Source organism: Danio rerio, chromosome 3 (genome assembly GCF_052040795.2).
Source record: "Danio rerio strain M-AB ecotype USA chromosome 3, GRCz13ab, whole genome shotgun sequence".
NCBI lineage: Eukaryota > Metazoa > Chordata > Actinopteri > Cypriniformes > Danionidae > Danio > Danio rerio.
In genome coordinates, this window is record NC_141023.1 from 32,360,312 (window position 1) to 32,380,780 (window position 20,469).

General features: G+C 36.6%; 2 protein-coding genes across 4 annotated transcripts; one reads left to right on the forward strand and one right to left on the reverse strand.

Annotated features, from left to right (window-relative positions):
- Positions 1-527: 527 nt before the first annotated feature.
- Positions 528-10,227, reverse strand: pheta2 (PH domain containing endocytic trafficking adaptor 2). Of its 2 annotated transcripts, NM_001045399.2 has the most exon segments (4): positions 528-4,277; positions 5,802-6,105; positions 9,574-9,683; positions 10,028-10,227. In NM_001045399.2, coding segments are annotated over 3 exon segments (849 nt in total). In that variant the 5' UTR covers positions 9,655-9,683; positions 10,028-10,227; the 3' UTR covers positions 528-3,813.
- Positions 10,228-10,758: 531 nt separating this feature from the next.
- Positions 10,759-20,205, forward strand: cd2bp2 (CD2 (cytoplasmic tail) binding protein 2). 2 transcript variants are annotated; one of them, NM_200961.1, is given in 7 exon segments: positions 10,759-10,815; positions 11,873-11,948; positions 12,440-12,572; positions 13,701-13,858; positions 15,722-16,295; positions 16,509-16,594; positions 19,923-20,205. In NM_200961.1, coding segments are annotated over 6 exon segments (1,137 nt in total). In that variant the 5' UTR covers positions 10,759-10,815; position 11,873; the 3' UTR covers positions 20,034-20,205.
- Positions 20,206-20,469: the final 264 nt, after the last annotated feature.

The following is a 20,469-nucleotide window of genomic DNA, read 5'->3' on the forward strand; positions in this document are numbered from 1 at the left end:
CTTTGTTGCATCTAACATTAAAGGTCATAGACTGTTGTCAAGCTCTAATGATACAACTAAATCTGCAGAGCTGTGGTTTATGAGTTATAGTCTGTCCCCAATACCATCCGAGTGTTGCAGCACAAAACAAGATAGTTTAGAATACACAACCTTTTTGATCTCATTTTCTTGGTCTCAGCTGTCATGAGACTCCACCAGTGTGTTGTTCTGCTGTTGCTTCAATGTTTGCATTTAGAGATTCTGTAGACCTCAGTAGCAATAAGTGCTATTATTTCCATTCTATCAGCTCTGAGCTTTGGAATCAGCAAGGCAATTCTGACCACGAATCTGCCTCGGATACGTTCTGTTTGTCTCTGTAAAACCTACAGGTGTCTGTGTGTGGAATTCCCAGTAGATCAGCAGTTTCTGAAATACTCAGCCCAGCCCATCTGGCACCAACAAACAAGCCATATTTAAAGTCATCTAAAGCATTTTTCTTACCAATTCTAATGCTGTTTGAACTTCATTAGATCACATACAAACATAAATATATGTACAGAACAATTTATTGTACTTGTATTATAATTTGATTGCTACAAGTTGAGTAAAGCACACACAAAAATGTACCAACACTGATTAAAATGTCCTTGTTGCATTGCAATATCGAAATACCAAATGATTATCAATAAAATGCATCAAATTAAATTCATTATGAAACAGAGTACTCCAAATGAGTACTGCGAACCTAATTCATTTGAGTAAACGAAGTAATTAGAGTACAGTAAAACCCAATAAATGAAGAGAACTCAAATCAACTGAGTACTGTAAAACCCAATAAGTTAAGGCAACTCAAACCGTTTGAGGAAACTGATTGCTACAAACCAATTTGAGTTAAAAAAACTAATCTACAGGAGTACTGTGAACTTTCTTCATTTAAGTTGACGTAATGAGGTATTTAATTAACTAATTACCTTAAACACTGAGTTCAAAACTCTTTTCAAATGAGTAGAATTAACTTTCAGTAAGTTTTGAGTTAACACTCATTTCATTTGATAAAGTTAACTGTTGGGTTTTACAGTGTATGCTGTAAGATAACACGTTGAGCATGCTAGATACAGAAACTGAGAAAACATTCAATAAATGATCTGATTGTTCAGGGCTTTATATGATAAACAGATTCTTAAACCTTTTCCAAAGTCAAATTTAAGCACTTTTTGTGCATTTTGTTGGCATGATTGCCCGAAGCGCAACACTGAATTACTGTCATTTACTCTCATCCTAAATGTCATCCTTTTAAAGTTATGCGTTGTTCACTTGTGAAATTGTAATCTCCATGCAGTCTTCAATCACTGCTTAATCAAAGGGCACAGATCAACATCACCACCATCAGCACATGCGAAGACTTTTCATTTTATGCAAACGCAAAATATTTGTAATTTGAATAGTAAATTATGTCCTATTTAACAAGTGATTATAAAAGCAACATTATTACATTTTCAAGCAATTTATGCAAAAAACGAAGCACTTTTCAAGCTTTAAAACACCACAATAAAATTCAAGCATTTTCAAGGATTTCCAGCACCCATACAAACCCTGGATACAATATCAGTTGTGAAGTCACTAGTGCCCTGGGTGCCTGAATCATGGCTGCATATAGTAGCACTGTTGGTCAGGTGCGGTGCCCTCTAGTGAGCCCATAAGGAGCTGCATCTACAAACAATAGTTCAGTTTACTGATAAGACTGTCACACCAATAAATACTATTGCTTTTAACTGTGTTTAGAATTCCAAAACTGTAAAGTGATTTAGAAACTACAAGAAAAAGGCACGTCTAAACACCCAAAGAACTGAGGTGCTGTGAAAGAGGAAGAGCAGACAGGGTGTGCGTTTCAGTTTGTTTGTGAAACCGCCTGAACTGTGCTAAGAAAGTTTCGTAAGGCAGATCTGAATTACTCACTTGCTCTTTACAAAATCACATTAGTGTGACACATAACATACCCAAACATTTTACTGAAGCCCTGCCCAAAAGTATCTTAAAGTGATATTTTACCCTTGTGTGTGTTGGGAATGTTTTCAGCACTCTGGGGTGATTTTGAGGTTTATTTGGCAACAAATCTCTGTGTTTGAGCAAATGGAATGATTTTTGGTGACAAATCTTATTTCTATGCATATTATGGGAAATGCTTTGGATTATTACACAGGTTTCAAACATTTGTTAACCTTCGAGTATTGTTCAAATGTACTACCCTTTTTTTTTGTTAGTAGCTGTTTTTGCCCCACTGACTTCCATTATGACAACATTTTTTGATTGCAAAGCCATGACACCAAATCATGCATTCTTGATTGTTGGTGGTTTTCCCTTTTGGAAAGAGATAACATTTGTAATTTTGGTCCCACTTTATATTAAGTGTCCTTAACTACTATGTACTTGCATCAAAAAATAAATACAATGTACTTACTGTGTTCATAATGCATTTGAGAACACTTGTGGTGCTCTTGAGTTGGAATAGGGGTTGGGTTATGGACAGGTTTGGTGGTATGGGTAGGTTTAAGGGTTCTTAAGTTAATTACAGATGTAATTACATATAGGTATTTAATCAAGCATAAGTACACAATAAATACATGTATTTACACAATAAGTACTTTGTAACAAACTATTAATTCCTGTGTAAGTACATATTTGTTAAGGCCACTTAATATAAAGTGGGACCGTAATTTTTACTGTTGATGATCAGTTACAGTGCAAAAAATTATTTTGAGTGTGTATGTGTGTGCGCGCAAGAGAGACCTTTGTACACTTACCTTGATATTTCTAAAGAAAATAAATAAACACCTCGGCTCTCAGAACATAGTAAAACTAGTAAGTGTATTTATTCACACACACTATAAACTGCTGTTATACTCCATAAAACTCCACATAAAAGCCAAAACGTTTTTGCACAAGCCTATCAAAAAAGTAAATAGTGGATCAACGGTATAAAATAAACATTTTTCCTCTTCACAACAGGAAAAACCATCAACAATCAAGATGCATAACTATATGGTGTCAAGGCTTTGATGTTGTTGAAAATGTTGTTATAATAAAAGTCAATGGGGCAAAAACAGCCACTAACATAATGAAAAGGTAGTCAATTTGAACAATACACAAGGGTTAATGAATGTTTGAAACCTGAAGCCACAGTATACATAGTAGAAATGATACTGCTGGAATCAATGGCTACTAGTTTTCAACATTCGTCAAAATAGCTTGTTTTCTGTTAAATACAAGAACGAAGCTCAAGTTAAGAGTGAGTAAATGACCACAGAGTTTGACCTTTTGGGTGAACTGTCCTTTTAAGCACAAATCTTAACCTATTTAATTACACAATTGCTTTAGTTCAGTATATACTGAGATGATTTACCAATAAATTAATAATAGTTAATAATAATATAATTATTAATATAAATTATATTAATGAATAATTATTATTAATCATAAAGAGAACAGTAATAATTATTACAACTTGAATCAAGTATGTACCCTGACCAGCAAGCGGTGAGTAATGATGATTAATGACTTTTGCATAGTAAAGGTCTGCACATATATGGGTGTAAAACTACCAGTGGTTGGGTGTTTTTTTTTTTGACAATTCAGGCAGGAAGGAACTAGGCCGAGATGTGCAGTAGCCTACCCACAGAGAGGAAATGAGAAAACATTTATCAGAAACGCCACCAAAATTAGAAACCAGTGCTAATGTCTGAACATTATGCTATTATATGGTCACATTCTTAATACATTCATTCATCTGTTCACAGGAACGACTATTTAGACAACAATCTCAACTCAGAGATCACTCTAGCCAAGATCAATGAGGTCCTCCTCTATGTATCCAGTTTCCTTGCGCTTCTTCTTCAGCCAATCAGCTCTTAGCTGCCTAACCTCATTTCCATAGTGTTCATGCAATTTGCTGAATTCCTCCAAAGGATCGAAGCCCATCATTGGCCACTCACTATGAGATGGTGCCGGACCATTTAAAGGGGTGACGTGAGCATTTCTCTTTGGCCAGAGTTTTGGAGATCTTTTGTTAGTAGCTTTGAACTGAGCTGGAGGGGCATGAAGACTGAAGTTGCTGGGCCTGTTCGGCACATATGTAGGTGCTATTGAACTGGTACTGTAGCTCCGCCCATCTCTGGGCACTATGGAAGTCCCTTGTATAAAATACGGTTGTCCGGTGTACCAAGAAGCCATTATCGTGTTGGGTGCTGAAGTCACTTCAGAGGTCTGGATGGAAACACAAAGGCCTTTGTCTCTTTTGGCTTCTGTTTTATTGGGAGCATGAAAAAAAACATGCTTACAATGGATAGCAGTATTGAAGCAAATAAACACACATCAAACACAATAGTTTGGGTAGTTCACAAATAGGCAGTAAAAATAAGTTTTTGTAAGATATCGATTTTTTTTTTCTTATAAAATGGCGTATTTTTGTAGTTTGAAGTCTATGTATGATCAAATAGAAGACATCACTAACTTTAACTGTTTCAAACATTTTTTGAACAATATCTAAAATACATTATAAAATGCGACACAGCAATGAAATTTATATGAAATTATGAACAATCTTTTTTTTCATGACCTGTCTGCTTGATGGACATTGACTAGGTTTACATGGACATCAGTAATCTAATGACTTGCCTTAATCTGAATAAGACAGCAACATGATTAATGTGTTTACACGAGTTGCTTTTTGAATGTTTCTTTCATGATGCCGTTTCACGTTACAGCACATAATTCGATTAACGTCATTGCTCAATGCTATCCACGATTCCTCATGAGTTTCACGTAATTTCAAGCGGTTTCAATTTTTAATTTTGGGACTTTAACTGCAGTTCGGCAGTTTCACTTTCATTCAGGAACATTTCATTCATGCCTCCGTGACAAACTGAGGTATTGGATGCAAGTATTAAGTAAGAACTGGTGAAAGAGTGATGTTTTAATGTAGTTTGATACCGCATGCCGAATGGGAGAAAAAAAACCCCTCAGCATTTCGTGGTGTGTGTGTGTCTGTGGTGCAGAGAATAGTGTCAAACAAACAGCCGTATGTGTATGTAATATCCTGTCGCAAAACACGGCGAAAAGTTTTACATAATGTTAATAGTTTAATTTCGGTGAAAACATGTCTGTACTGCACTTCAGTAATGCGACTTTAATTGGCATACTCCACATGTCTTAATCCAATTTCTGTTCAGTTTGATTATTAACCTAATCAGATTAAACTAACTAAAAAAATATATAATAATAATAATAAACAAATAAATAAAAAAATTGCTGTTTACATGGTAGACTCTTTATCAGAGTATTGTCTTAATCACATTAAAATCGGATTATTGGTGTCCATGTAAACATACTCATTATCAAGATACGCATCACACCAAAGGACAAAACTTCCTTAAATATTTTCCATGGAATAAGCACACAAGAGGACAATGACAGAATGTATTAACTTTGTATTTTTAGAGAAATATAGAGGAAAAAATTGATTGGCGTTTACTAAAATAGCCTCTTTAAAACAAAGCCTGAGGTATTTATTAAAGAATTTCCATTTGGTTGTTTTCATTTATAAGAATTGAACTATGCATAGGACATTCACGCCTGTTTTGAGATTCGGCTCAAATAATGTAATTACACAGCAGTTTTTATAACAAAATGTCCATGGGGGACAAAGAAATGTTTAACCATTTGCTGCATTTTAATGATGACAATACTGATTAAATTAATTTTTGTCATGTGTGACTGAAAATGTAACGTCACGTCAACAAAAAACCCACATGAGCATGTAAACATACCTTCGTATCGTCTCTCCAGGTCTCTGACTATCATGGAGAGGTAGATGTGACTGGCGCAGAATAGAGCAGCGATCCAGCTCTCCTGGCTGAGATGGTCATCAGCAGCTAGTCTATAGGTCCGTAGCCCTGGTCCAGTGAACACCAGAGAGAAACAGAACTGACCGTCCGTCTCACATGCCTGCACCATGCATCCTTCCAGCACAATCACACCCAGCAGGTTACGATCACCCGGACGCTCCTGATAAAACAGCAGATTCCCCTTCAGCACAAACCAGCGGCGCAGGTACGTGGTGTACCTCTCCCTCTGTGGGAAAGTAATACACAGTCATATTGATTATGATGTTTGAAGAGAATTATTTTTGATATAATTATTTAAACCAGGGGTGTCCAAACTTGATCCTGAAGGGCCGTAGTCCTGCAAAGTTTAGTTCCAACCCCAAGCAGACACACCTAGGCTAGCTAATCAAGCTCTTACTATACTTTCTAGAAACATACTTGCTGGTGCATTGAGGCAATTTGGAGCAGACTAACACAAGGAGTCATCATGCTGTTAATTTGTTTCTTTTAATGACAGCAATAAATGACTGAACAATTATTTGAACTGAACAAGCGTTAAGCTAAAATTTAACATTTATGTTTATATCTTTTTTTTATCTACAAAATGTGCAGCGTTTGTCACTGCAGTTTCTGGGCTTTTGGGAGATAGATATTCATATTAGTATACTTTTATACTTGACCTTTACTTAAGTATACTTTCTTTTTCCTAAGGGTGCATTTACTGACTTTTTGTATTGTATTGTATTGTTGCTCTGACAGCCAAGTTGGGTCAAAGCCATGCTCCGATCAGGCTTTTTGCAGTAGATACAGAGTAATGATTCCTTGTCATGGTGATCGGCTAATACTGAGCACGAATTCTAATGCTTCAAGCTTTATAATGCATTGAGCACATTTTCCCTCCAAGTAACCTTAAGAGAAGATCTTGCCTAACCTATTGATAATAGACAAGCACAATATTCAACTGTTTTTGTTTGTTTTTTAAAGGAATATTATATTATGCAGTCACGCACATGTTTTGACAGCAAATATGATGGTGATTTGATGGTTTGCAGAAGTTGCAGACACCTTTACTGATATCAAAATGCTTTTTTGATGCAAAATTAATTTAAATTCGCAGATAAGGAACCTTAAATAGGCCTAGGCTACTGTAATAAAAAAAATCTGCTAAAAAAATGTAAAACTAAATAAAATCGCTCAATATTCTTGACACATGAAAGTGTAAGCCTGCAGCTCAAAACAAAGGTGTAAAGTTATTGCGTATCATATTTAACGAACCGAATTTTATGTAATTTTGCTCACATGGATAATTGAACATTAATCAGATGATGTCATTACGCTGCTCTGCCGTCAGCCAATCATTGTTGATCATGATTTGGAGGATCAATAGACCCATCCTTTACAACACACGCAGCGATCTCAGATCAGCTCACCCTGACATTTTAACTTGTTTTAAGAACCAAATTAGCCTTAGATCAGTTATCAAGATTAACAAATCATCTTAAATCAATCAAGCGAGGTATGAAGAATGAACCATAGAATGTACCAAGTATTACGCAGTTTTACTAATCTGACATCTGACAACAGCCCAGGTACTTTTTCTCCCAAAAAGCACATCAATCACCAATGCAGTTTTTAAACTGTGCAATGTTAGAGTCAGCTTTTCATGCTAGTTTTTTAATGGTTTGTTCAAAATGGGGGAAAAAAAAATCTGCCTTTGGAGTAAAAATGATCCAGGCTGCCACATTTAAGGGTTGAGTATGGTCCTGGAGGACCACTAACACTGCATGTTTTGGATGTCTCCTTTGTCTGGCACATTTATTACAGGTTTTTCACTCTCTGCTAATGAGCTGATGACCTGAATCTAGTGTGTTTGGTTAAGGAGACACATAAAATGTGCAGAGCTGGTGGTCCTCCGGGAATGTGGTTGAGAATTTCTGGTATACACTCACCGGCCACTTTATTAGGTACACCTAATAAACTCCAACTGATAGAAAAATGCTGACCATGTCTATCCCTTAATGACCACAGTGTACCCATCTTCTGATGGCTACTTCCAGCAGGATAACATGCCATGTCATAAAGTGTGAATCATCTCAGACTGGTTTCTTAAGCATGGCAATGAGTTCACTGTACTCAAATGACCTCCAGAGTCACCAGATCTCAATCCAATAGAGCACCTTTATGATGTGGGGGAGCATGAGATTTACATCATGGATGTGCAGCCGATCTGCAGCAACTGTGTGATGCTATCATGTCAATATGGATCAAAATCTCTGAGGATTATTTCCAGTAGCTTGTTGAATCTATGGCACGTAGGATAAAAGCAGTTCTGAAGGCAAAAGTGGGTTCAACCTGATACTCATTAATTTTCTTTTCAGCTTAGTCCCTTTATTAATCTGGGGTAGCCACAGCAGAATGAACCGCCAACTTATCCAGCATATGTTTTACACAGCAGATGCACTTCCAGCCACAACCCATCACTGAGAAACAGCCATACACTCTCATTCACACACACTCATACACTACAGTCAATTTTAGCCTACCCAATTCACCTGTACCACATGTCTTTGGACTCATGGGGGAAACCAGAGCACCCGGAAGAAACCCACTGTTAATTGACCCAGCCGAGGCTCGGACCAACAACCTTCTTGCTGTGAGGTGAACGTGCTACCCACTGCGCCACCGCGTCACCCCAACCCGATATTAGTAAGGTGTATACTAGTAAACCTAATAAAGTGGCCGGTGAGTGTAATGTACAGTTTTCCATCCTGTTTTTCATAATGCTTCTTTGATGCAGAGGATGAAGAAATGGCTCCAATGTAGACTATTCTTGTGGCCTACCCCCCTTTATTCATTTGAAGCTCTGGAGCAAGGATAGGGTCCTGTCCTGGAGGGCCAATATCCTGCAGAGTTTAGCTCCATTCCTCATTAAAAATACCAGAAAAACACAACCAATGTCTTTAGATTTGCTCAAATTACCAAAAGGTGTGCATGAGATAAAGCTAAACTCTGAAAGATAGTGGCACTCCAGGACCGGAGCTGTCCATTCAGCTGTGGAGTGTAAACCCTTTGAAGGTATTACTGAGTATGTTCAGTCCTGTTCCTGGAGATTACCAACCTGCAGAGTTCAGTTCCAGCCCTAACAAACACACCTGTCTTTAATGATCAAGTACAAAGCTTGTCGAAGGCAAACCTGCAGGCTGCAACCTACAGCCAAAAATGTGACACTTTGTTGGCATGCACTTGAAGAGACAAGAGGCCATTTTCTTAACGAATGTCAATGGAGGATATGGAAAAAACGAAAGTGAACATTTTAATCTCTTCGTGAAGGTTATGGTATTAGGTTATTTGACCCGAATGAAGTCCGCGATTCATGTATATTGTTATGCCTCTTCAATATAGTTTAATAACAGGTGCGAAGTGCGTTTAATAGCCTATAGACAATTTTTTATATACGTTTTATACACAGCAGAGAAGAAAATATACAAACATATCTGTTTTAATCATTGTACATACGTGCAGTGTACATTTATTTGCAACATAATAACAGCAATCAATCACAGCCGTATTGCCATGTCACGGTATCGTGGCAGGTAAGATAACGAGGTACACGTCGTCTTTCGTTGACTTCTCGTGTATTCCAGACGACCTAATATGACAGTGCTCTTACATCTGTCCAGATATGTGCGCAAGATTTGGGTATACAGGTCCTTACCTTTTTGTAGAGGTATCCCTCCTTATCTACAGGTGAAGTGCAGGACAGGTAATGGGTTAGAATCTTCTTATGGATCTTCATTACACCGCCACCTGGCGTGCAGCCGTGTCCTAGCACGAGCACAGGGACGCGAGGTGAAACATACAATAAACTATAGGATTTACACGTCTCCTTTTATTACTTGTATTCTTCATTTAAGCTAAAAATTTGAAAATTACATATTTATTCGAGATATTCTGTTTTGAGCAAAAACAAAACAGAAATCTAATTATGACTAAGCAGGAAAAACCGGTCTATCCGGCTTACGCAGTCTGTCAGAAGGGCACGTAAATAGTGTGCATCCCACTAAACATCTGTGTATGCTTTCTAAAATGACAGACGAGAAAACTGGCAGATAATGGTGACCCGGAACAGTGACAGACCGACTCTATATTTGTCATGTGCACCAACTTACTTGTCAGTGTCTTTCCGTTGATTTACCCCTGGTATCCATACAACCTTAGTGGCACACACATCAATTCGGGTCAAGCGCCCCAGCCCCGCTCATCCTCGCATGATGAAGATCGGGAGGATATTATAAGTTTCGTATTACCAGCGCGCGCGCTCACGCCGGTCTCACAAGTGTTGAAATATAAATAACGCGACCCACTTCCTGGTAACAAAAGCCGATCCCCTATTCTTTTCAGACTTCATGATGAAACGACAGAGACATGTGCGCGTTTAACAACAGATATAATCAATAAAATAAGAGGGGAGTAAATCATTATACATAATTAGAGATACTCTGTGCATAATTTATAAATGTTTCTAATTTAGGCTCTGATCAAATATTTACTAAGTTAGACAGATCAAAGCAGACAACAGTGCATTTGCTTGGTGGAGGCTGCTGGACGGTTGTTTTGCTCTGCATCTTCAATGTATTTCCTGCATTTAATATTTTGCATGACATTTTACAATGAAATTCTCTCTCAAAGTCTAAAGTGAAGCATAGGTCAAATATTTGTTTGGAAATAACAAGACAGACATTTGAAAGCGTAAATCAGGAAGGTGTCTGTACTACAGTAGGTAACATTTTCTGGCAATGTGGCAAATCAAGTGATGTACGTGAGGTCACTGAAGCGTTGGACGTCATTCTCTTGGCTCCCCTCTACGTGGCGATAGAGGATTGGCTAGATTTACAGGAGTGACGACGTTCCGGTTGTAGTTTTGCTTGAATGGCGCAGCGGGGAGAATAACATTAAGGTAACTTGCTGCCTTCTCTCATCATGTGTTTGATTTATTAGCGTCGGATTATATCCGAGCAGTCCATAAAGACGGTGTGTAGGTGGAGCTAAAGTTAGTTATGTATAGCTTTTGTGTACGTTTACAAACTGCCACAGGCGACACACGTAACGTTACGCTCATTAGCTCGGGCTCCAGCGCTGCTGAAATTGTTCAACAAATAAATATGATACTTGACCAACATATCTGAATGAATCCCCAATGGAGCAACTGCCAAAATACAAAATATGTACCCTACGTATTATGTGTATTCTAATTAGGCCTATCATTTCTGCACATTTCATCGTAGATGTAAAGTTAGCAAACTGTGTAGGTACGCAGTTAAGTTACCTCAAGTCAGTGTTATAAAGAAGTTATATCCTGTGTTTCAGTCTGCAATTAATTATTAGCATCATGCTGAGAATATTAAATGTTTGAGTATTGTGCAAGTTATACCATCTGTCTGTAACGTTACACTAGGCATGGGCTGATATAAGATTCTCATGGTAGGATAACCTTGTATAAATTAATCACGGTTTCACAGTATTGTGATTACTGCTCCAATATATATATATATATATATATATATATATATATATATATATATATATATATATATATATATATATATATATATATATATTAAATGTCTGGGTAAAAAACAACTAATATTTTCCTCCTTTAAACACAATATATTTCATTTTGATAAACATTTATAAGATATTGAAACACTAAACAGGTCAGGCTAAATAATTCAAATGAATCTTTAAGTTCTGCTGTCTTCATTAGTTTCAAAAACACTGATTTCTTTACTATTTAAAACTGCATCTTTGGATATTTTTTTCTGCTGGAGATACTGTTGTTATGAAAAACAACAACAAAAAATCTTACACATGTTAGGAACGATATCGCAGAAAATTTTGGCCGTTTTAAAACATTCACTTTTCCAAACTGCGGTATAGCTTGACGGAAATTATCCCATGTCTAGTATACACACACCATAACTATGTTGGCTCACACAGGCAATTGTGTCTCTTAGCATGTCGAAAAGGAAAGTGACGTTTCAGGATGGAGATAGTGAGATTACTTTGGAAGAAGAGATTCCGAAGAAAAAGGTTAGTGACATGTAACTATATATCCATGTACAGTGCTCAGCATATATCTAACAAAGTATATTACGATAACAAATATATAAAAGAGGAAAACAGTAGTTTTAGTAGTTTTTGCCATATTTTGCTTGAATTTAATTGTATTATCTTCCCATTTCTAAATATGTTTGGTGACTAAAATATAATTTATATATATATATATATATATATATATATATATATATATATATATATATATATATATATATATATATATATATATATATATATGTGTATATGTATGTATGTATGTATGCATATCTGTTTAATAAATCTGTTTTGTTTAAATGCACCAAAATACATTGTCTATATTCACTGAGAAATGGAGAAAAATATTCATTTTTAAAATGGGCTGTACTCGATTATGCTGAGCACTGTATCTGTTGTTTGTGTTTTGCTAATAAAATACATTTCTCATGGTCTGTTTGGTTTTTTCCATGACTATTTGATATTTGAAGATGGTTGATGGTTTGACTGGCCCAGGATCCAGATTTAAGGAAAAACACTCTTTGGACAGTGATGAGGAAGACGAAGTAGAGGATGTAGACAATAGCAGTAAATATGACATCCTGGCCAGCGATGATGTGGAAGGTCAGTGAAGAATTAAACAGTGCAGTTTATGTAATTAATACATGTTACTAAATGGTTATTTCTCTTTCTTTTTCCCTACTCGTATAGGTTTGTAGTACCTTTTTTGTTTTGTTTGTGAAGACCCCAGTATACTAAGAATATGAAAATATGTGATGTGTGTTTTTCTCGTTAACAAAATAAGTGTAAAACTAAATAATGACAGTTATTTGCTCAATGTTCTAAAATATTCCAAATTGATACATAGATAAATTATTTATATAGAGACGTAACTAGAGTTTTTTTAAGTCAAAGAAAACTACCAAATATCTAATCACCATATAACAATGATAGTATGAAGGTGTTGATCAGCTGAAGCGACCTGGAATGTTTGCTTGGACAAGTTGCCTTGAACTTTAGTAACGATTTCACTTGAAGTATATTGGGGCCTTAAGAAATAAAGTGCTTTGAAACTGTTATTCAGAAAATGATTACTGGGGCATATTTAAGTAAACGTATACAACATATCTTAGGTTTCTCTCCACATCCTTATTGTAAGTTCTGTGAAAAGGAGCATCCAGATACCTTTTTTACATATGATGTGGCATCCCAAAACCTTTGGGATTCTGAGCTGGAAACTTTATTAAAGTTACAAAAATGTGTTTCCCGAAAGATCCTGTACTGTTATTGTTAAATGATAACTCTCAATTTCCCTTAAATGCAAAGGTCTGTAAGTTGTGGTTAGCTGCTTCAACTGCTACAAAGAAAATGTTGGTACAGAGGTGGAAACCCCCTCATGATCTTTCTGTTAAGCACTGGTTACAGTCACTATTGTAAATACTGTACCAAGAACTGTCATCAGCACGGATCAACTATGCTAAACTTGACATTTTGACAGTGTGGAAAAATCTGTGTGATAGTAAAGAAGTCTTAGACACTTAACCCTCATGTGATAATATGAACATCAAATTTAATGTAATTTATTTGTGTGTCTAAACTACAGCTCTCCTGTGTTTCCTGATGTGCACATAGTAGTAAAATATTTTTCTGTTTGATTGTAAAAATTGTATGTTTTATTTTTTGGAAATAAAAACGGAATTACAACAAAAAAAATATTACTGAAAATAAAATTGGTCGTATTTTTGTTTACAGGTCAGGAAGGGGCGACCATTGACTATGATGAGGGTGTACGCATCACTCCTTTTAACCTTGATGAGGAAATGCAGGAGGGACACTTTGATTCAGAGGGAAACTATTTCGTTAACAAAGAGAAAGATATCAGGGACAACTGGCTGGATAACATTGACTGGGTACGTTTTAATGCAAGAATTATTTTAAAAAGTTCCTCTCCATTTTTTTAGACCATAAACTGAAAGTAAAATTTTTATCATTTAATATGTTCTGTGACTTAAAGTCTAAAAGGACTTATTTTACAAGCAATCAGAGGGTGTAAAGTGCACACATTTTTCTTTGTACCAATGATAGGCATGTAATTATTTTTATAGCATTTAAGGATTAATGGGATATAGAATAAATTTTTAATACACATTTTATAAATGGAAATGTGGCCACTTCATCTGATATTGCTTTAGGCAGTAAGGATGAAATGACCTCAGTTTATATAAAAATGGATTTCTCATCAATTTCTACATCTAAGGTTTATAAAGCTTTGATAAGTCTAGATTGTAAAACATTTGCTGACCTGGATCAAAAAGAACCTTTTTTTTAATATCTGCAGACTTAATAGCAAGACCCATTGCTTCAATTTTCAATCTGAGTTTAACTAGTGGTCTGTTACCAAGTTCTTGGAAAACAGCAAATATACAGCCATGCTGAAGAGCGGAGATCCCACTAAGTTAGATAATTATATCATCCTATTTCAAGGTTGTCTGTTACAGCTAAAGTTTTTGAGTCTGTGGTAAATGAACAGTTAGTGGTAATTGTCAGCAAATAATATTTTATGTCAAACTCTGTCAGGTTTTATAGAGGGGCACAGCACTATAACTGCTACAGTGTCAGTTGTCTAATGATATAATCACTGCACTGGATGATAAAAAAAATAATGTGCTGCACTTTTATAGATTTATTAAAAGCTTTTGATTCTGTGAACCGTGATATTTTGTTGCAATGACTAAGATGTACAGGGTTTAGTACAAAAGTGTTGAAATGTTTCCACAATTATTTGACTGAAAGAACTCAGTGTGTTTCCATAGAAATTTATATCTCTGCTCCTTTAACAGGAAAGACAGGTATTCCCCAAGGCTCAATTTTGGGGCCAATTTTATTCTCTATTAATTGAAATGAACTTGGTAATGCTGTTGAGTCAGCAAATGTACACTTTTATGCAGACGAAATTATGATTATGATGCAGACAATTATTTACTCTATGGCTTCATCTATAAAAATGGCAATAGACTCCTTACAAAATGCTTTTTTATTAATTCCAAATGCCTCTAATTTGTTGGAGTACTGTTTAAATACTTGCAATACCAGATCAGCAGATATACTCTTACTAAAGATGACATTTTTTCACACAGAGTTAGGTCGATCTATGAAATGAGCTTCAACATATACTACATAGGAAATCTGTACCATCTGTCGCTATATTTAAAAAAATATTTTAAAGACTGTCAATTTAGAACACTGCACATTTTTTAACAATTGATTATGGTTTATACTTTTTTGTGTGTGTCTATGTGTTGTGACATGCATTTCTTTTTTATTTTTTGTTACTTTGCTTTCAGGGCCAGGACTCACCGGTAGAAGTGATACTTTATCTCAATAGGACATTCCTGGTTAAATAAATAAATAAAATAGTTCAAGCTTGATGGATAAACTAAATGTTGTTTATAGTGATTGTCACAGAAACCTGTTTGTCTTGTACTTTGGTCTTTCATTCTTTTTTGGTCTGAAAATTAATGAACTTAAAAGTTTTTTTGTTGATTGAGGGGAAATTAAAGTGCATTTGTGAAGTCTTTTAAAGTTTTTATTTTAGAATTTTTTCTGAATTGTTATGAAGTGATACCCATACGCAAATGCACCTTAACTCTTTCTTAATCTTAATTTTTTTACTAACAATGCATTTTCATGTGACTTATTTTCCATAAAATACAGTAAAAAAATATTTTTCCTAAAATTTATGTAGCTTGATTACTCTTCATGTCCTCACACAGGTGAAGGTAAAAGAGCAGCCTGTAAAAAAGAAGAAAGGCCTTGCAGCTAAGAGGAAGAGAAGAGTTGGTGATGAAGATGAGGCTGAGGAGGAGATAAAACGAGAGGAGCAGAGGAATGACAGTGAAGATGAGGAGGAAGAGAAAGAGAAAGAACCGGCAGAAGACCCTCTGGCTGCATACAGTCATTATCAACTCACAGAAGCCATCATTGAGCTGCTACTGCCCGGAGAAACTGTGTCTGCTGCTCTAAGAAGACTTGGTGGTCTTGGAGGACAGAAGAAGAAAGGAAGACAAAGAAATGGAGAGGAAGAGAAAAAGGAGGCTTCAAACAGAGATGCCGATAAACTTGACAAACTGACAGCATTGGCAGATAGACTGGTGGGCATTGGAGAGTTTGAAATCTATCAGCAGACGTATGAAAAACTGGCCTACCAGCTGAAGGGGATGACTAGAGGAAAAGCAGCCAAAACACTAGGGGATGAAGAGGAGGATAAAGATGAGCTTGACATGTTTGGTGATGACTTTGATGAGAAGCATGATGCAGATAAGAATGAGGATAATGATAACAGGAAAGGTGAGGGGCTAGGTGAAGGTTTGGTGTTTAACAGAGTCGAGTTAAGATACATTTTAAATGGACATTGTGTTGATTTTATTTTTTATTTTTTGTGGTTTTATCTTCACAGTTAATTTAGTCTAGTCCAGTTGCAAACTCATATTTTATGATTATTTGTTTCCTGGCTAATCCATTACTAATAGCATTCTGTAAAATGTATATGTTGTTTTCCAGTGAGTGATGAGGTCATGTGGGAGTACAAGTGGGAAAATAAGGAAAGCTCTGAGCTCTACGGACCCTTCAGCAGCCAACAAATGCAGGTAAGAGATCGGAGACGACTCGTGGCTCTCTGGAGCCCTATGCAAGTGACTGCAGAAGGGGGATGGGCGACCCGTACTAAAGAGTGGTGGCAAGTTGGGGGGGGGGTTGGCCTTCCATAATGTGTATCGGCTTGTGAAGTCGTGATGTATGGAGTACTGTTTCCGGGTCCAAGCCGCTACTCATTTAAATTGAGAAAATTTCCGTTTATTGCCACCTTTTTGTCATATCACAAATTAAAGTGATTTTAATATAAAATCATGGTGTAGACAACAGTCTCTAGACTTGCTGCATCACATATACCAAAATTTTAACAATTTAAAAAAATAATCACTTTCTGGCCATCAGATATTAGGCATGAATATATACATTGCAATCGTGATTTTCGAAAGTATCACATCGCTTTGTAAACGTTTATTATTACCATTTGTTGAGTCTCCCCATACAGTTTGATAGAGCCCTTGGACCCAGAAACCGCTTCACATGACTTCACATTTAACAAGTGGATAGGGCGGATCAGTACTGTAATGGCTCGTTTCCACTGAGTACAGTACAGTATGGTTCGGTTCAGTACGCTTTTATGGCCGTTTCCACTGTCAAAAGGTACCTGAAAGCTAACTGTACCGTCTCACTTTTTGGGTATGCTTTGCTTAGGGTACCTAGCACAACAAAAGATTGGTTTACAGAGATACGTCACTTGCTTGTGCAACAAGCCAGGTGAAGGAAAACAAAGGCAATTTTTAAAAACACAGCTGAGACATTATTATTACATATTTACATATAATCACAAGCCATGGTTGACCTGAGCTCAAACAAACCTTGTCGTTGTCTTGATGAACAGCCACAAAGCCAAGAAAAAGAGCAGAATCTACCCTGTGCCCCGTTGCTGTTTCCAAGGCCGGCTAAAGCGTGAGCGGTTTCTCTTTCCTGCGCGCATATATTTCAAATAACTTCTTGGGCTGATGATAATAACTTGCACAGGATTTTTAAAGTGCATCTGACATCCGATTCTTTCAGAGACTTACGCGTGAAAAAACAAAGGAGACAATTTTTTTTTTTTAGCAACCTTAAACATAAACAGTCTGCAATGTATAACTATTATCATCACCATTTGGACTATTATGAACTCGGGAATGACGGAATTACTTTCTAACAAGAGGTTACATGTGCTGGTAAAAAATAAAGAGACAGATGAGAAGTTTGCTCTGACTGTGAGCTATATGTTGCCTGTTTTTGAAGCCAAATAAGGACTAAATATATGCTGTGTGTAGTTTTTCTGTAATTGATAATAAATCGGAGAGTGTAATGGGCTGTGTATGTTCACACACAGTTGAAGTCATAACTATTAGCCCCCCTGTTTACTTTTCCCACAAATTTCTGTTTAACAGAGAGATTTTTTTTCAGCACATTTCTAAACATATTAGCTTTAATAACTCATCTCTAATTATTTAGAGATTTATTTTTATCTTTGCCATGATGACAGTAAATAATATTAGACTAGATATTTTTCAAGACACTTCTATACAACTTAAAGTGACATTTAAAGGCTTAACTAGGTTATTTAGGTTAACTAGGCAGTTTAGGGTAATTAGGCAAGTTGTTGTATAATGATGGTTTGTTCTGTAGACTATCGAAAAATATATAGCTTAAAGGGGCTAATAATTATGACCTTAAAATGGTTCATAAAAAAAAATGTTAACTTTTTTTATTCTAGTTGAACTAAAACAAACGACTTTCTTCAGAAGAAAAAATATTAGTCAGACATACTGTGAAAATTTTCTTGCTCTGTTAAACATCATTTGGGAAATATGAAAAAAAATTAAAAGAGAAGTAATTCTGACTTAAACTGTATGTTGCATTTATTTATTTTATATAATTGCAGACGTTGGGTATGCTAAATTGTCCATAGTGTATGAGTGTGTGTGTGGATGTTTCCCAGAGATGGGTTGCGGCTGGAAGGGCATCCACTGCGTAAAAACTTGCTAGATAAGTTGGCGGTTCATTCCGCTGTGGCGACCCCGGATTAATAAAGGGACTAAGCCGACAAGAAAATGAATGAATGAATTGCAGACGTTACAGTAGGCTGTTTCGCTATCATTGATCTGCAGTTATAATCAAATCTTGTTCATAGAAAGGTTAGTAATGAACTTTTATACACAAGCATTAATGTGTATAAAGCATCTGTTTTGTTAGAAGTGCTTCTCATATGACATGTGAATGACCAGTACAGATTTACTTTGACATTTTCTCGAGTGAGAATGACGTCGACTGAAGCTTTCTGTCGTACATCACGCCCACCAAAAGTACCATTGGTACGCTTTTAGCCGTGGAAATGCAAGCCTCTTAGGGCCTACTCACACTATGCCATCCGTACTGTGCCCAGGGCCCCAGGCCCGTTTCCCGGATCGTTTGAGAAGTGTGAGTGCGCTGAATCGGGCTCAAGCAAGGTTCACTTGGCCGGCCCTGGCCCGGTTGGAAGAGATGTGCACGAGGGCTTTGTGATTGTTTATGAGTGCCAAAAGTGGCGGATCTGTTTGGCAAAATATCTAACTGCGTGTCACTGTATATCAAACGACTGAAACGATATAACTAGAGAAATCTCCACTGTGCTGCTGAGTGAGAGCGCTTCTCACTGAACAGCGCAGCAGCGATGACGTAAGCGTGCCGAAGCCCGTTTGTGGTGTGAGTGCGGGCCGTCGGGGGAGACGGGAGGGGGGACAAGCGTGCATTGGCCCGGTTCGAGGCAACTGTACCTAGTGTGAGTACGGCCTTAAAGGTGACCCGTACCGTACCTTCCTGTACCAGTCAATGAAAATGAATGTTTGAATGAATGATCTTGAATGGCCATCCCAGTTTCCAGACTTGAGCATCACCTAAAATCTATGGATTGATTTAAAAAGGGCACTTCATGCTCGGCACCCATCAAACCTGACTGAACTGGAGAAATTTTGCCAGGAAGAATGGCCCAAAATGCCTTCAGAAAGAAATCAGGGACTTATCCTTGGAAAATGATCAGGGATGGTCAAACTTTTGCATAAAATTATATATATATATATATATATATATATATATATATATATATATATATATATATATATATAAGCATGTAAGAATATATATGTATATATATATATATATATGTGTGTGTGTGTGTGTGTGTGTGTGTATATATTTATTTGATATATTTATTTGTATATTTATTTATCTGATTATGAAATGGTCTGTCACAGAATATGTAGTTAAAACAATGGCATAATCATCCAAAATTAGACAGGCAGAGCAGTTATGAAAGCTGATCTAATTTGGCAGCCTTGCTTTGTTTTATTCCAGGACTGGGTGGATGAGGGCTACTTCAATGATGGAGTCTACTGCAGGAGGATTGACCAGGAAGGTGCTTCATTCTACAACTCAAAGAGGATAGACTTCGATCTTTACACATGAACTGTCTATAAATCATTTTACTGTTTTTATTTGATTTCTTCAGCCCTTTCGAGAGAGCCTTTCTGAGCAATTGTTTACTCTGCAATAATTGACTTGTGTGCCCACATACATTGGTATGTGCACCTGTGTTTATACGTGATGTTGTTTTAAAATAAAGTCTTTTCTGGCTGGATCCAATCTGCTGTATTGTTCAATGCCACATAGATATTCTGAATCACGCACTTATAATACGTGCAGTGGATTTTTTTCAGTTTACAATTTTACAAAGCAGTGGCGTTCAGTATGCAAACCGCGCGGTCTATCTGCATACACATGAGCCAATGAAAACACTTCAGTTCATATCAGGACAAAGACGACTGTTTGGCGGATCGCTATTGGTTGCATTTCTCCCTCCTGAATCTCGATTGGCCAGAACGTTGTGGCTGCACGTTTCTAA

What these genes read in the sequence shown, in the direction of transcription:
- pheta2 (XM_087242778.1), bottom strand. Translation starts at nt 5,988, where the DNA reads ATGGTGCAGGCATGTGAGACGGACGGTCAGTTCTGTTTCTCTCTGGTG. An exon ending in CCTGGAGAGACGATACGAAG is followed by an intron (nt 4,278 to 5,801) that starts GTATGTTTACAT and finishes CCAATAAAACAG; the next exon opens with AAGCCAAAAGAGACAAAGGC.
- cd2bp2 (XM_087242367.1), top strand. Translation starts at nt 12,440, where the DNA reads ATGGTTGATGGTTTGACTGGCCCAGGATCCAGATTTAAGGAAAAACAC. An exon ending in GGCCAGCGATGATGTGGAAG is followed by an intron (nt 12,573 to 13,700) that starts GTCAGTGAAGAA and finishes TTTTGTTTACAG; the next exon opens with GTCAGGAAGGGGCGACCATT. An exon ending in TCAGCAGCCAACAAATGCAG is followed by an intron (nt 16,595 to 19,922) that starts GTAAGAGATCGG and finishes GTTTTATTCCAG; the next exon opens with GACTGGGTGGATGAGGGCTA.